This window comes from Cricetulus griseus, chromosome 3 (genome assembly GCF_003668045.3).
Source record: "Cricetulus griseus strain 17A/GY chromosome 3, alternate assembly CriGri-PICRH-1.0, whole genome shotgun sequence".
NCBI classification, from domain to species: domain Eukaryota; kingdom Metazoa; phylum Chordata; class Mammalia; order Rodentia; family Cricetidae; genus Cricetulus; species Cricetulus griseus.
The window spans coordinates 67,907,329-67,922,867 of NC_048596.1; the positions used below are offsets into that span (position 1 = coordinate 67,907,329).

At 43.9% G+C, this 15,539-nt stretch overlaps 2 protein-coding genes and 1 long non-coding RNA gene across 6 annotated transcripts in view; 2 read left to right on the top strand and 1 right to left on the bottom strand.

Annotated features, from left to right (window-relative positions):
- Nucleotides 1–1,841, bottom strand: part of Zranb1 (zinc finger RANBP2-type containing 1) — a 53,680-nt gene extending 51,839 nt beyond the window's left edge. The window contains exon 1 of one of the 3 annotated variants that reach the window (XM_027409132.2): nucleotides 1,709–1,841. The gene's annotated coding sequence lies outside the window, so the exon portion shown is untranslated. The remainder of the gene's footprint in view (nucleotides 1–1,708) is intronic. The other 2 variants (XM_027409131.2, XM_027409133.2) reach the window with 2 other exon arrangements.
- A 151-nt stretch (nucleotides 1,842–1,992) lies between these two features.
- Nucleotides 1,993–15,539, top strand: part of LOC103161632 — a 30,922-nt gene continuing 17,375 nt past the window's right edge. For both annotated transcript variants that reach the window (XR_004769074.1, XR_003484034.2), the window contains exon 1: nucleotides 1,993–2,271. This is a non-coding gene — a long non-coding RNA (uncharacterized LOC103161632). The remainder of the gene's footprint in view (nucleotides 2,272–15,539) is intronic.
- On the top strand, nucleotides 14,618–15,127 carry LOC113834964 (40S ribosomal protein S29-like). Its single transcript, XM_035442155.1, is given in 2 exon segments — nucleotides 14,618–14,798; nucleotides 14,801–15,127. Coding segments are annotated over 2 exon segments (168 nt in total). The 5' UTR covers nucleotides 14,618–14,698; the 3' UTR covers nucleotides 14,869–15,127.

Consider the following 15,539-nt stretch of genomic DNA (forward strand, 5'->3'; position numbering starts at 1 on the left):
CTGTAGATCAGTCTGTTCCAGAACTCAGAGATCCACCTGCCCCTGCCTCTTGAATGCTGAGACTAAAGGCCTGCACCACCATGCCCGGGCTTAATCCTCAGACTTTAAAAGCAATATGCCATAACCCCTATCAGCACACTGATTTGGATGAAGGCCATTAGCTTAAAATACACTACCATGAATAAGTTCATCATGCTATCCGAAATACATTTCAAGAGTAAATAAATGAGTGCCCCAACTCTCAACACCACTAATAGGTGTTAAAATAGCAACAAGTAAAAATCTCTCAAGGCATTCAAATAATGTCCTCTGTACAAAAAGTAAAATGTATCATACTGAGACTTTTTTTAACCCCTCACAAACCAATAAAAAAAGTTACAAAAATTTAATGAGATTATTTTAAGAGCCCCATAATCAAGAGGCAGGCTTCTAAATGTATTTTATAATTATTTCATTTAATTAAAACTAATAATTAACAGGATCCAGCTTTACTCTTCCCAAGCATAGCTCAGACGACTTCCTTTTTTTGTTTTTGTTTTTCTGAGACAGAGTTTCTCTGTGTAGCTTTATAGACCAGGCTGACTTCGAACTCCAGAGATGAGCCTGCCTCTGCCTAGCAAGTGCTGGGATTAAAGGCGTGCGCCACCACTGCCCCGCTTCAGACGACTTTCTAATGGCCCCTGTCAAACCAAGATCCTTGAGTGGAGCTACCCTGACTTCTCTACGTATACCAAGTCACCCATGTTTGATCAACAAAAGTACCATGGATGCTGCAAAAGTTGACAGAAAGTCAACTAAATGAGAGCCCACATTCATTATATAACACTTCCAAATATTTGTACATCACATTTATTAACATCATCACAGGTCAAATGTACGGTGAGACCACACACTGGAAGCAGTAGGAGGCACTTATAACAGTGAGTCGGGGATAACCGAAAGGGGAAATCGAGGGCTGAGATACAAAATTCTAAGCAAGGTGGTTTCAAAATACCAGTGTATCTCCAAGATAATGGGCGGGTTCAAACTTCCTGCTTAACCTAAACTGCCTGTCCCCGGCGCTTAAAACAAGTATAACAACTCTTTTTGTCTGTGCAACGACCGGCCAAATCCGAGCAGAAAACAAAACAAAACAACAACAAACATAAAAACAAAAACACAAGGTAGTTGCACTAAGTGATCGTTACCAGGAGCGGAGTTCCAGGTGCCCATAGCCACCCGAAGCCTCAACTCTCACCCTGATTTGCTTAAAAATGGCAACAACGGGAGGCCACTATACGAGGCGAAGAGAAAGCGTACAAGGGACCAAAATGTAAGTTTGGAGACTAACACCAACTTAAAGCGACGAATCCCGGTGTTTACGGCCTACTGAGGAGTGGGAACAAGACCCACACACTCGGACTCGGGAGGAAATCCCAGTTGCCGGAATGCGGCGGGCAGAAGGGCAGCTCTAGCCAGGCAGCCGACCGCGGCCAACTCAGGTCGGTAAACAAGCCGGGCGGGCCACTCTCCCTCAGTCCCCGGACTGTCCCCGCGCCGGGAAGCCCAAGATGGACGCGCGGCTGCCGGCAGTCCCGGGCCTGCGATGAGCTCTCCCGCAAAGCTGCCACCCGGAGACTCGGCAACCTGGGCCCCGCGAGGTCCCATCAGGCCGCGGCCAACCCGCGAGGGGCCTGTGGAGCGGCGCCCCCAGCCCTGGCCCGGTTACCTGGCGGCCGCAGCTCCTCCTCCCCGTCTGACGCGCGGCGCCCAGCGGCCGCAGCGGCGGCGGCGGCGGCAGCGACTCCCGCACGGCCCGCGGCTACGAGCCGAGCCCGGCCCCTCTCCGCCTCCCTCGGCGCCGCCGCCCACCCCGCTGCTGCCGCCTCCGCCTTCCCGCCTCAGTCAGGACATGTTCTCCGCGGGCCCGCGCGCGGCTCCCAGCGGCCGGAGGGGCGGAGAGGCGGCGCGGAGGCGGGGGCCGCGGCTCGGGGACAGGGGCGGAGCGGACAAGGGACGGCCTCGGGCGCTGAGGACTCCGAATGGCGGCGGTCAGGACCCTAGAGCTAAATAAACCCCGCGGCGACCGCACAACGTCAGGGACTGGACCTTACTGCTCGGCGTCCTGTGATTGGTCCCGAGGACGCCGGAGGCCCAGCCAATAGACAGCTGCTTCTTTCCCGGCGCAGGAGGCGGGCCGCGGCCGTGACATCAGCAGCGTGCGTCCTGATTGTGAGGCCGCGCGCGCTCCCGCGACGCGTCCTCGGCGTTGGCGAGTGTCCTGAAGTGCAGGTGCGGGATGCTTTTGAAAGGCAGTTAACAGGTACACGGGACTCCGTAGGCTCTTCTCTGCAGCAGAGTCGCCAGAGCTTTGAGTCAAACGCGAGTCTCGCGTCTCAGAAGTGAACTGCTTACTAACTGGGAGGCTGCTTCGCGGTTCCTTATGCAGTTGGAAACCTTTTTTTTTTCTTTCTGTTTTTAAATTTCAGTATTTTGAAACAGGCTCTCATTCGGTCTCTAAAGCTGGTCTGCACCTCCTAGTAATCTTTCTGCCTCAGCTTCCCGAGTGCTGGACTTAAGGTCTGTCACCACCCTTTTATACGTAAACTTTTTCAAAGTGTAAATTGCTTTAGAAGTAATGTGTTGAGGATGGTTCAATGGGTAAAGGTACCAAGCTTGACCACCTGAGTTCCATCCCCACTACCTACATGGTGGAACAAGAGAACTCCCAGAAGTTGTTCTCTGATCCACACACACAATAAGCAAATGTAATTTGAATAATAATAATAATAATAATATGGAGACTGGAGAAATGGCAAGCAATTAAGAGCACTTTATGCTCTTTCAAAGAACCTAAGTTCAGTTCCCAGCAGCTACTTCAGTGGCCACACACACATAATTAAAAATAAAAATGTTTATCCGGGCGTTGGTGGCTCACGCCTTTAATCCCAGCACTCGGGAGGCAGCGGCAGGCGGATCTCTGTGAGTTCGAGGCCAGCCTGGTCTCCAGAGCCAGTGCCAGGATAGGCTCCAAAGCTACACAGAGAAACCCTGTCTCGAAAAAAGAAGGAAAGGAAGGAAGAAAAAAGGAAAGAAAGGAGCTGAAGGAACATTACAGCACTCTGGGATGGCGTTCAGTAGTTGTGTTGGATATTACAGGTACAAGAAAAGGATGACCATGTTACTTGAAGTTTGATGTTTCTAAACTTGGGTAGGAACTCACTTTGTAAAGCTGTCTGTGGTATTCTGAGTTCTTTGCATAAAATGCTGTAAGATATATGTACAGCTGCACAGTGGTCAGTGAAGAATAACATCTTGTATAGCTTCCCCTCACCAACATCTTCCACAACCATTAGTGTGTTTCCTCTCCATAGCCATTGCTATGAGGTAGAGGCCTTCAACAACCTCCCTCTTGCTCAAGAACATAAATTCAGTTTAAACGGAAATAGCCTTTTGCCTATAAAACAACACATTATTGAGGATATAATTAACTTATTTATAGAATCATACCACATTATTATGTAAGAACAATAGTACAACTAACACTTTGGAAACATTTTCTTTAAGCGCTTCTGAATAATTCCAGCTTCCCCTTTCTGAATCAAAGCTTCACAGTTTTGAGCATAGATCACATGATGAGTTGGATGTTATCTTGTTATAGTAGTACAAGAAAGCACTATGATTTGGAGGAAGCTTTATAATTAAATTTAGTAAATGTCTATTGAAAAATCTGTGCACCAAGGAATAAGCACACAAAATAAGGAAGGCAACTATAGCAGGACAGTGGTGGCACACACCTTTAGTCCCAGCATTTGGGAGGCTGGGGCAGGTGGATCTCTGTGAGTTCGAGACCAGTCTGGTCTACAAGAGCGAGTTCCAGGAAAGCCTCCAAAGCTACACAGAGAAACCCTTTCAAAAAAAAAAAAAAAAAAAAAACCTACAATTACAAAATGGGATTGCCAGTAAAAATTAACTTACAATTGAAAAGAAGAACAAAGTCAAAAAAAAAAAAACCACTTGAAATTAAGGGGGGGAAAAGATACTTGATAGAAATCTAGAACTGAGGAGGTCGATCAGTACGTAAAGTGCTTAGAGTTCAGGCCCCTGAATCCACAGAAGAAAGTCTAGTGTAGTAGAGCATGCCAGAAAGGAGGAGACAGGAAAATCTCTGGGCTCCCATTGCCAGCCAGTCAAAACTTCTTCCAGGCCAGTGAGAAACCTTGTCTCAAAACACTAAAGTGGATGTTACTGAAGAGAGCATCTAAGATTGACCTTTGCCCCAAGGCCTGCACACACCCACAGAACATGCACAAAGGGGAATTATTAGTTTTCAACCCTGACAACGCATTAGAATCAGTAGTGCAACTTTTTAAACATGGATGTTGGGCTCTACCTGTTGAGACTGATTGAGAGGCTCCCTAATAGGAGAATCTGGGCATAGATAGGTCTTAAATATCCTTCAGCTACTCTAATGTGCATCCAGGTTTGAAAACTACTGATGGACTCCTACCCCCAAAGTCTGCACTTAGTATCTATAGATACTAAGCAATTTAACATGCTAACAAACAGAATAACTGACTTGGTCTTGGAACCAGGTGGTGATGGTGCATGCCTTTAATCCCAGCACTCGGGAGGCAGAGGCAGGAGGATCTCTGTGAGTTTGAGGCCAGCCTGGTCTACAGAGCGAGTGCCAGGATAGGCTCCAAAGCTACACAGAGAAACCCTGTCTCAAAAAACAAAACAAAACAAAAAAACCCAAAACCTTGATTGGTGCTATTTGGCAAAGATCAAACTACCATTTTCTTAGATGTATTTGTGGTTTGAGAAATAATCCATTTAAAGAATGAAGTGATATATTTCTTAGAGCCACCTTGGTAATTAATAGGGCCAATATTGTTTGCTGTATCTTTCCTGTTAGGTGTTTCTGAGCTACCTGTAGAAAATACAATCCTACCATGTTTTCCATTTGTTTTCTGTCTTGTTTTCCATTTGAGGATTTCTACTTAATTCTATTAATAGTAGAAAGCCTGGACTGGAGAGGTGGCTCCAAAGTTAAAAGGGCTGAGTCCAGTTCCCAGCACACATGTTGGGCAGCTCACAACCACCTGCAACTCCAGCTCTAGAGGATCCTATGCCTTCTGGACTCCAGGAACACCTGCATTCATGTGCACATGCCCACACACATAATTAGAAATAAAATATTTTTTTGTTCTGTGACAGGGTCTGGAATTGTAGCCCTGACTGATCTAGAATTTGCTGTTTAGACCAGACTGGCTCTTTAACTCACAGGGGCCTGCCTTTGCCTCCCAAGGGCTAGGATTAAAGCATGCACCACCATGCCCAGGTTAAAATATTTTTTAGTAGCCAACAAAAGGGTTTTTGCATGATAAGGTGCCACATGAGAACTACCTTCCTGGAAAGTCTGTGATAAAAATGAGGGGGGAACTGTAGAAATGGGGACAGGAAAAAACAATTGAGTGACAAGGACCTGAGTAGCCTTGGGAGTGGAAAAGGAGGGACAGAAGTGGAATACAGTGATGAGGCTCACTGGAAAAAGGTTTTCTGTTAAGAACTATTCTATTTATGGTTTCCCAGTACCTGAAACTGGGGCAATAGAAAGAATCAGAAGTCAGAGGACCACGCATGACTGTGGTATGAACAACACTGGAATTCACAGGAGGAACTAGATGCCATGAGATGCCCTCCTCAAATCAGTTGTCTACAGATGCAGCCCTCAGAAGAGTGCAGCAGGGGTTTATTAGAGGCTAGGAAATATACCAGGCTGATCCTGGACACAAACAGCAGAGGTATCTACAGAGTAGTTACAGTGGAAGTCCCAGAAGTGGGAAAGAAAGAAAACTGCCGGCAGAGAAAAAGGAATAAATAGAAAGGTGGACATTGAAGGATGTGCTACATTCTGGAAGCTGCTTGTGTGGTGAGCCTTGAGTACATGGTTCCCAAAATAGTATTAAGTATGCAGATTGCGAAGATTAGAACCTTGAAAAGGTCAGTGTATTTGACAAACAGCTTCCCTGACCTTATAGAGAACAGTTCTCAGTAGGATGATGAGGAGAGATGCCAAGATTCAAAAGCTAAAGCCATGAGTGGGTTTACAGACTACTATCCAGGGGCTTTGACCACGAGGGGAAGGCAGGAAATAGGAGGACAGCTACAGTGAGGGACTGGGCCCAGGGAAAGGTTTTGCTTTCAGCATATCTTTGCACTTTTGCAAACAAAGGAGAGAAGGTGGAGGGGAAATTGTTGGACGGCCCAAGGGAAGTCAAATTCAGAGCAGTCTTTTGTTGCATGTTGGCATCTGTAACAAACGACACTGCTTTTTGGGAAACTAGTACTGTAGCCCTCCTGGATTCCAGCCACAAACCTGCACAGAAAATAAAATCTCCTGTGAGCAGACAAAGTAAACTTGTGAAGATCAGACAAAATATATCTCATCTGGAGCTGGGAAGATGGGTTGGTGGGTAATAAAGGCACTTGCCACATAAGCGTGAAGACCTTCGTTCAAGTACCCAGAACCTACTTAAAACTGAATGCTATCACACATGTGTAATCCCAGTGCTTTCAAGGCAAGATGTGAGGAAGAGACAGACGAGAATCCCCAAGAAGTTCCTAATCCAGCTAGCATGGCATATGCAGAGGCAGACAACAAAGGGACCCTCCAAGTTGGAAGGTGAAGGCCAACACCTGAATTTTTTGACTGGCCTCCACTTGAGTCATGATATGTGCTTACCTTTATTCACATGAATGTTCATACACACACACACACACACACACACACACACTATACATAAACCTTCCTACTGGACCCTCTGACAGTCTTGGACTGTACTTCAACAGGTTTCACCTAATGGGCAGAAATTAATAGTCATAGTGTGGTGGGGGAAGAAGAAGCCCTAGAGGACTGAGAGAAAGAGCAACAAGAAACAGCCATTTGGACTGGTCAAGGTCCAGCCCATGTACTCTCATGCATAAAGACTGACCATATATTTCCCCTGGAGCCCCTTCTCTCCTCCTTTCCCTCTCATTCTAACCATCACTGTCTAGTAGTTTAAAACACTCATGTTTTAGTGTGTAGTTATATAGAAAAACTACACAAATCTTACATGTATAAAAATCCCAATCTCAGGATATTAGGAGGGTCAACCTATTTTTGGACTATTGTCCTCTGAGCCTTATTGCATGTATCCAATAAAACAGCTTCCTGGCACACAGCTTTGGTGTGTCTTCTCTAGGTTTCCTACAGGAATAGGAACAAAGCACTGGCAGCTAGACTAAGAAACTCTTTGGCCAGGTGTTCATATAAGCTAGACTCGCTAAATTGTGAGAGAACCGTTGCTATTTTACTGCTTCTTTTTAAGTGAGTGCAGCTTGGTAGATGGTCTCTTGTCTATTGTGAAAACTTGAGATAGATGGCCAGCACAGTCCAAAGAGAAAGAGGACAGGGAGAAACAACAAAACCTGTCAGGTCTGAAGTAATTTCACTTGTGTTATCCTCTGAACCTAGAGCTGTGAGTGGCACAAGCTCGGACTTTGGAGTCAAACAATCTTGCGTTTAAATTACACTCTTCTGTATCTTGAGTACCAGCTTCAACAGAGGCGCACAGTGTGGTCGGGTATAGTGGCACATGCCTTTAATCCTAGTACTCAGGAAGCAAAGGCAGGTAGATCTCTGTGAGTCTGAGGCCAGCCTAGTCTACAGACTGAATTCCAGAATAGCCAGGGCTACATAGAGAGACCCTGTCTGTCTTGAAGAAAGAAAGAGGTGAGGGAGAGTGGGAGGGAAGGGAGGGAGGGAGGAAGGAAAGGAAGGAAGGAAGGAAGGAAGGAAGGAAGGAAAAGAAGAAAGAAAGAAAGAAAGAAAGAAAGAAAGAAAGAAAGAAAGAAAACACAAAATGCAGTTTCCCTGACAGTTATTGAAGATCTGATGAAGTAAGAAACAAAGTCAGAGCCAGGCGTTGGTGGCTCACGCCTTTAATCCCAGCACTCTGGAGGCAGAGGCAGGAGGATCTCTGTGAGTTCGAGGCCAGCCTGGTCTACAGACTAAGTTCCAGGACAGGCTCCAAAGCTGCATGGAGAAGCCCTGCTTGGAAAAAAGACATTGGCAAGGTAGAGACAAATAAGGCTGTCTTTGTGTCAGGCCAACAGACTAAAGGGGGATGGTACCTAACCCAAGGGTCTTCATGCCCTCTAGTGGATCCTGAACTTAGATGGGAAGAAAATACATCTTGATTAATCAAGACGTATTTACACCACTTATCAGCGCAATCATCAACCACAATATCATTAATAGACCAGAGGCTTTGGCACCTAGAAGCATAGAGTCTGTCCGAGGTTACTTTATGGTTGTGGCCATCTCAAAATATGATTTATGTTCACAGCAAAAAGCCATCATGGCCAAATGACCTGCTACTGGGTCTTGTCATTTAATGTGCCATTGAATCATATGAGTATTACAGGTGGTTTTGGATTTTCAAAACAGGGCTTCTCTGTAACTTTGGAGCCTGTCCTGGAACTTGCTTTGTAGACCAAGCTGGCCTTGAAATCACAGAGATCCACCTGTCTCTGCCTCCCTAGTGATGGGATTGAAGGCATGGACCACCACTACCTATTAGTTTTTTTAAAAACATCTTGATAACTAATATTTAGGCAGTTTCCTTGTAATGCATTTAAAAAAAAATAGTAATACTCAGACAGAGAGTGGTGGCATACACCTTTGATCCCAGCACTCAGGAGGCAGAAACAGGCGGATCTCGGTAAGTTTGAGGTCAGCCTGGTCTATAATTCAAGTTCAAGGATAGCCAAGGCTTCACAGAGAGACCCTGTCTTCAAAAAACAAAAACAAAAACAAAAACAAAAAAAACAATGATGATAATAGTATTAATCCCAGGACCTGGCAAGGTGACTCAAAAAAAATCACTTGCCACCAAGACTGAATAACCTCAGTTCAATCCCCAGGACCCACGTGGTGGAAGGACAGAATTGGCTCCTGCAAGATGTCCTCCGACCTCCACACACACAATGAGTCATGCTCACTTGCTATCACTCTCTCTTTCAGTCAATAAATAAATGCATATATTTCAATTAAAAAGTAAAAATACCAAGTAATTCTGGCCCGTGTGGAGGTGCATTCATTTGTTGGTCCCAGAATTTGGGAGGCAGAGATAGATGGATCTCTGTAAGTTCAATCCTGATCTGCATAGTAAGTTCCAGGCTGTACATTGAGAACATACCCCCATCTCAAAAAAAATATATATATATATAACCCCTTAGGTAAAAGCACTTGCCACACAAACATAAGGACCTGAGTTCAGATCCCCAGAATTCACATAAATACTGAATGAGTAGCCAGGCAATGATGATGCATGTCATTAACCCCAGCACTATGGAGGCAAAGGCAGGCAGATTTCTGTGAGTTCGAGGCCAGCATGGTCTACAGAGTGAGTTCTGGGACAGCCAAGGCTACACAGAGAAACTCTGTCTCAAAAAAACAGAATAAAATAGAATAAAAAATAAAATGCTGGATAAGTATGGTGGCCCATCTGTAATTCCAGCACTCAAAAGATGGAGAAGGGGGTTTCCAGACCAAGCCCCGCTAGCTAACCAGAATTTTCAAGCTCTTGCTTCTGCTTCAGTCAAGTTTAGAACAAACATGGAAGGCACCTCCATGCACATCTGTTAAATGCATCTTTGTGTGTGTGTAAATATTCATACACACACACACACACACACACACACACACACACACACACATACTCAGGCAAAAGGATAAAAGAAACCCATAGACCAAAACCTAGGCTTGGTACATGTCTGTAATCCCAGTACTAAAAAGGTGGAGGCCTCAAGATCTGGGTTCAGAGGGATATTTACTTGCCCAGTTGCTTTTGTTTTTTCAAAACAGGGTTTCTGTGTGTCGCTTTGGAGCCTGTCCTTGAACTTGTCCTGTAGACCAGGCTAGCCTCAAACTCACAGAGACTCCCCCTGTCTCTGCCTTCCAAATTCTAGTATTAAAGGCATGCACCACTACTGCCTGTTGTGCCCAGTTGTTTTTAACAAACCTTTCCATTTCACGACTGACAAGCTGACATCTCTGTCATCCCAAGCACATATGCATGTTTACACACATATCAAGAGTAGACACACACACACACACACACACACACACACACACAAACACATGATGCACAAATATCATTCAGACATGAATACATACATAAGAATAAAAATATTGAGCTGGGTGTGGTGGACAAATAGAAACTGTATCTTGAAAACAAAGAAAAATAAAAATATTGATCTGTTATGTAATCCTTCATCACATCTTACCATGTAACACTTATGGAATTGAAAATATTCTGCCATTTTGCCAAGTGGTACAATGACAAATTAGCTAAAAGTAATTCCAAAGCAGGGCAGTTAGAAATGTTTGACTATTTTCCATTCCTTTCCTTTCAGTCATTTCAGAAATAATACAGGCTAATGCTGTTTCAAAGTATTTGAAACTATCCATGATGTCATTCCAGTATTTCTTAAGTTAACTAATATGACTCATGCAAATAATTTCATTTGCTTCAAACAGTGGACCAAAGAGAAGAGCCTGCCTGGCAGCCTCTGGGTTAATAGGGAATCATGAAAACCAGCATTTTGAGACCTTTGATATGGTAGATTTATAATGGCTATAAATATTTGTTAAATGTACCTTTCTTCCCAGCACAGACTCACTTGGTAGTTCACATAAGAAATAAAGTATGGCCGGGTGTTGGTGGTGCATGCCTTTAATCCCAGCACTTGGGAGGCAGAGGCAGAAGGATCTCTGTGAGTTCGAGACCAGCCTGGTCTACAAGAGCTAGTTCCAGGACAGCCTCCAAAGCCACAGAGAAACCCTGTCTCGAAAAACCAATAAAATAAAATAAAATAAAATAAAATAAAATAAAATAAAGCATGAATTGTTCTATAGTGAACTCCATTCTGCTAGTCTTTGCACATCATTTAGAACTTACTGCTGATGAACAAAAAGTGCCTTCCCCCTTGTTTATATGTTTTGATGATTACTAATGTGTCCTAAACATTTAGAATGGTATATGATGCATTAAAAATAAAATTTTGAACAAACAAATTAACTTAATTTTTCCCCCTGAAACAAGGTCTGTGTTGCTTTGACCAGCCTCAATCTCGTGTAGTCCAGGCTAGCCTCAAACCTCCTAATCAATAACAATTTTTTAACAATTTATTTATTTGTGTATTTGTGGATGTAACTATGCATGTGCACATTTGCCTGGTGTGTTCATTTGTGCACACTCATGCAAAGAGCAGAGAGAAGCCATTAGTTGTAGTACCTAGTCACACTCCACCACTCCTCTCAGGGAAGAAAGATAAGAACCAGCCAAGTCATCAGGAAGAGCAAATAAAAAGACAACCTCATAAGAACTAGGGGTCATTTACTTGTAGAGTCACATTTAAGCACATCTGTTGAGGACAGTATCCCTGTCCCTTCCCAGACACAGCGGGCTGTAGGGACAGCCTTCTGTTGTTTGGCAGATTTTGAGGTCAAATCAAATCTGTACTAGGTAATCAGCTTAGTGGAGAATAAACCCAGAACTCCCATGTGCCTGCTGTCGGCAGTCCTGATGCATGGGGTTGACTCCATCTCCACATTTGTCTGGTAAGTTATATACAGTGGATAAAATGGAAATAACCACATGAGTAGTCTTTAAAATGATGTTGCATTCACTATAAAAGTCATTCCCAGGCCTAAGTTTTTGTTTGAATACAGAATTTCATATATGAAAAAGAGTATGCTATTCACAATGACTTCTGAGATTATCAAGTCTAACCCAGATAATCCCCATCTACAGATTGCTGCTCTGTCTGTGCCCTGTGGAAGGGGATTTGGAATTTTGTTTTCATTTGAAAATAAATCAGCTAAAGTTGAAAAGTAGACAAGAAAAGTCAGGAAGCACTTTCATCACAAGAGCTGTTAAATCTAAACATTAGTAAGCCACATTTCACATCCAAATACATGCAAGAAAAGTTACAGAAGACAGGAAAAAATATTTATCTCTGTATGGAATGTGGCTTCATAATTCCAGCATGCTAACAGAATTCCAAAAATTGATTTCCGACTTTTACTGAGTAACTGATAAGAGGGCAGTGCTGGAGAGCACTTCAGACACTGGCTGCTCTTCCAGAGGACCTGGCTTCAATTCCCAGCACCCACTCACGACCATCTGTAAGTCCAATTCCAAGATATCCAATCTGCCTTCTGACCTCTGTAGATACTAGATACAAGTGGTGCAGACATGCTTGCAAGCAATCACCCATACATATAAAAATAAACAAATCATTAAAATTCATTGATGGGGCTGGGGAGGTGGCTCAGTAGGTAGAAGTTTGCCTCACAAGCTTCAACACCAGAATTTGAATCTCCAGAACCCACAAACTGACAAGCCAGACTAGCTAAAACAGCAATCTCTGGCTTCATCATGAGACCCTGCCCAGTATGTAGGGTAGAAAGTGATCAAGAAAGACACACAACATCCTCCAAATACACACACACACACACACACACACACACACACACACACACACCATTGGCTCAGATTGTAAGCAGCAAGCAACTGGTGAGATAAAGTACAAAATTGTAAAATCACTGTTACTTACAGGCAAACAGTTTCTGAGTTTTGATGAAAATGTGAATGTGGAAGGACCTGGTTAGCTTTTCAATAAGGCGGCTGCTTAACCTGAGGTTCATGCCACTATCGATCCCAGCCTTCATCTTTAGTGGCTGAACTAAAGCGGTTACTAAAATAAAACATCACTAGATGATGGATGCTAACAAGCACATCTATAGAGAGACAGGCGGCATGTGACCCCTGCTTTCCTCGGACTTCAGGTCACATCACTATCCCATATTCTGCTTCCTGCACCATTTTATGAGCACCCAGACATTTCTTTAGGTAATAATTTCATTCACTTTTATGGTTTTTTTTTTTTTTTTGGTTTTTCGAGACAGGGTTTCTCTGTGTAGCTTGGAGCCTCTCCTGGCACTCACTCTGGAGACCAGGCTGGCCTCGAACTCACAGAGATCCTCCTGCCTCTGCCTCCCACATGCTGGGATTAAAGGCATGCGCCACCACCACTCAGCCAAAAATCTCCAGTTTTACGTCAACTTCCAACTCTTCCGCTCAAGCCAACCAGCCCTTTACCTAAGTCTTCTAGTGGGTAGACAGAAGGGAGGGTGAGGGGGGAAGAGAAATGGGAATGAACACATTTTCTTCCAGGCACATAATATTACCCCCTTGCCAAATTATTAACTCACCATAAAACAGTGTGTAAAACGCTTCAGTATATAAAACTGATCAATGCTCTGGAGTTTGCCCCTCCCTCCATAATCAGTCTACACATGGGAAAGTCATTTGTAGGGCACTAAGATGAATCCACCTAGCAAGGGTGTCTGGAGCCCTTGAGTTTATGAAACCACAAAAACTTATTCTTTTTTACTCAGCAGTGGGGCATTTTTACAGGAATTAGTGTGACTTTTTTAATTTTTTAAATTTATTTTTTATTTTATGTGCACTGGTGTTCTGCCTTCATATATGTCTAGGTGAGGATGTCAGGTCCCCTAGAAATGTATACAGACAGCTGCGCGTGCTATACTATGAGGGTGCTGGGAATATGAACCCAGGTCCTCTGGAAGAGCAGTCAGTGCTCTTAACCTGAGCCATCTGTCCAGTCCCAAAGTGTGACTTCTTAAAGCCCATTATGCTCACCTTTGTATGTGGACAGAGCCCTCCCAGGGCATAAAGTGGTAAATCTGCATACACATTAACCTGTATTTCTATCATATTAGACTGTTGAAAATCATTGATCTGGCTGTTATATCTTAATAGACTACACCAAACCCTAGTAATTCCATAGGATCCACTTTATCATGAATCAATGCACAAATACTTTTCTGAAACTCCAGCCATTCTGGGGACCCTGAGTGCCTCTGCTCCAGCAAGACTGAAGCACCTCACCAGGCAGTTGTAGTGCATGCCTTTAATCCCAGCACCCAGGAGGCAGCAGGGGCAGGCAGAAATCTGGGAGTTCAAGGCCAGCCTGGTCTACATAATGAGTTTCAGGACAGCCAAAGCTACACAGAGAAACCCTGTCTCAAAACAACAAAAAGTTGAGGAACCTCAACTGGGGAATCACCAAAAAAAATCATTATGTAACTGTTGAGAAATCTTTCACCTGCATTTTTGAATTGTGTGTGTGCACACAAACATAATATGTATATTGCATTAGGTCTAGACATTTTGCAGGGTTGCAGAGATGTCTCTATTGGTAAAAGTGCTTACCATGCAATCATAAAGACTCAAGTTTGAGTCTTCCAGCACACACATAAAAGAGTTTGGCATAGGCTGGCAAAATGGTTCAGAGAGTAGAGGCACCTGCTGCTGAGTCTGATCACCTGAGTTCAATCCCCAAGACTGACATAAAGGAGAGAACCAACTCCTAAAAGTTGTCCTCTGACCCCCATACACGCAAAGAAAACTGGGCATGGTGGTGCATGATGTAATCCCAGTACTAAGACAGTAGAGATAGGAGGGTCCCTGGGGCATACAGCCATTCTTTACAAACTGATGAGCTTCAAGTTCAGTGAGAAACCCTGCCTTAAAATGTAAAGTGAGCCTTTTGCCCTCTTTGGCCAGCTGAAGGCAAGATGGGTCACCAGCAGCTCTATTGGGGTCACCCGAGGAAGTTCGACCAGGGATCTCACTCTTGCTGCGTCTCCTCTAACTGCCATGGTCTGGTCTGGAAATATGACTGAATATGTGCCATCAGTGATTCCATCAGTACTCGAAGGACATAGGCTTCATTGAGTTGGACTAATCAACATTGAATGGATTATTCAAGACTGTCTACCCACTGAAACAGATCATACTAGTCTTTGTACATAAAGAATAAAAAAAAAAATGGAGACCTTCCAAAAAAAAGTAAGGTGAAGACTGATTGAGGAAGGCACCCAACACTGAATCTGGCCTCAATATGTGCCAGTATGCACACATGCATATGGATCCACACACAAACAAATGTACATTATTTTTTTGCATTTAATATCATTTAACTTGAGATGCATTCCACTGTGAGACTCAGCTTTCTTGCTTAACTTCATATACAAGGTTGAATAGTGTCTCCTCCAAATATATCTATCTGTAACCACAGAATGTGACTTTATGCAATAGGGACTTTGTGGATGTAATCAGTCAATGTGATTGATAGAGTTTTCTCTAAAACCAGTGAGTAGTGTCTTTCCAAGAAGAGGGGAGGGCACATAAAAACACAGGAGACACAGACAGCCATGTGACAAGGGAAGCAGAGGTTGAAGTGATGAGTCTAGAGGCTAGGGAACCCCAAGGACAGCTGTCAAATGCCAAAACCTAGGAACAAGTAAGGACACCTCCTACCCAGAGCCTTGAAGGAAGCATGGCCCTGCCATGACTGGATTCCCAACTCTCAGCCTCTTAAACTGTGAGAGAAGATGCCTTTCTGTTGTGCAAATT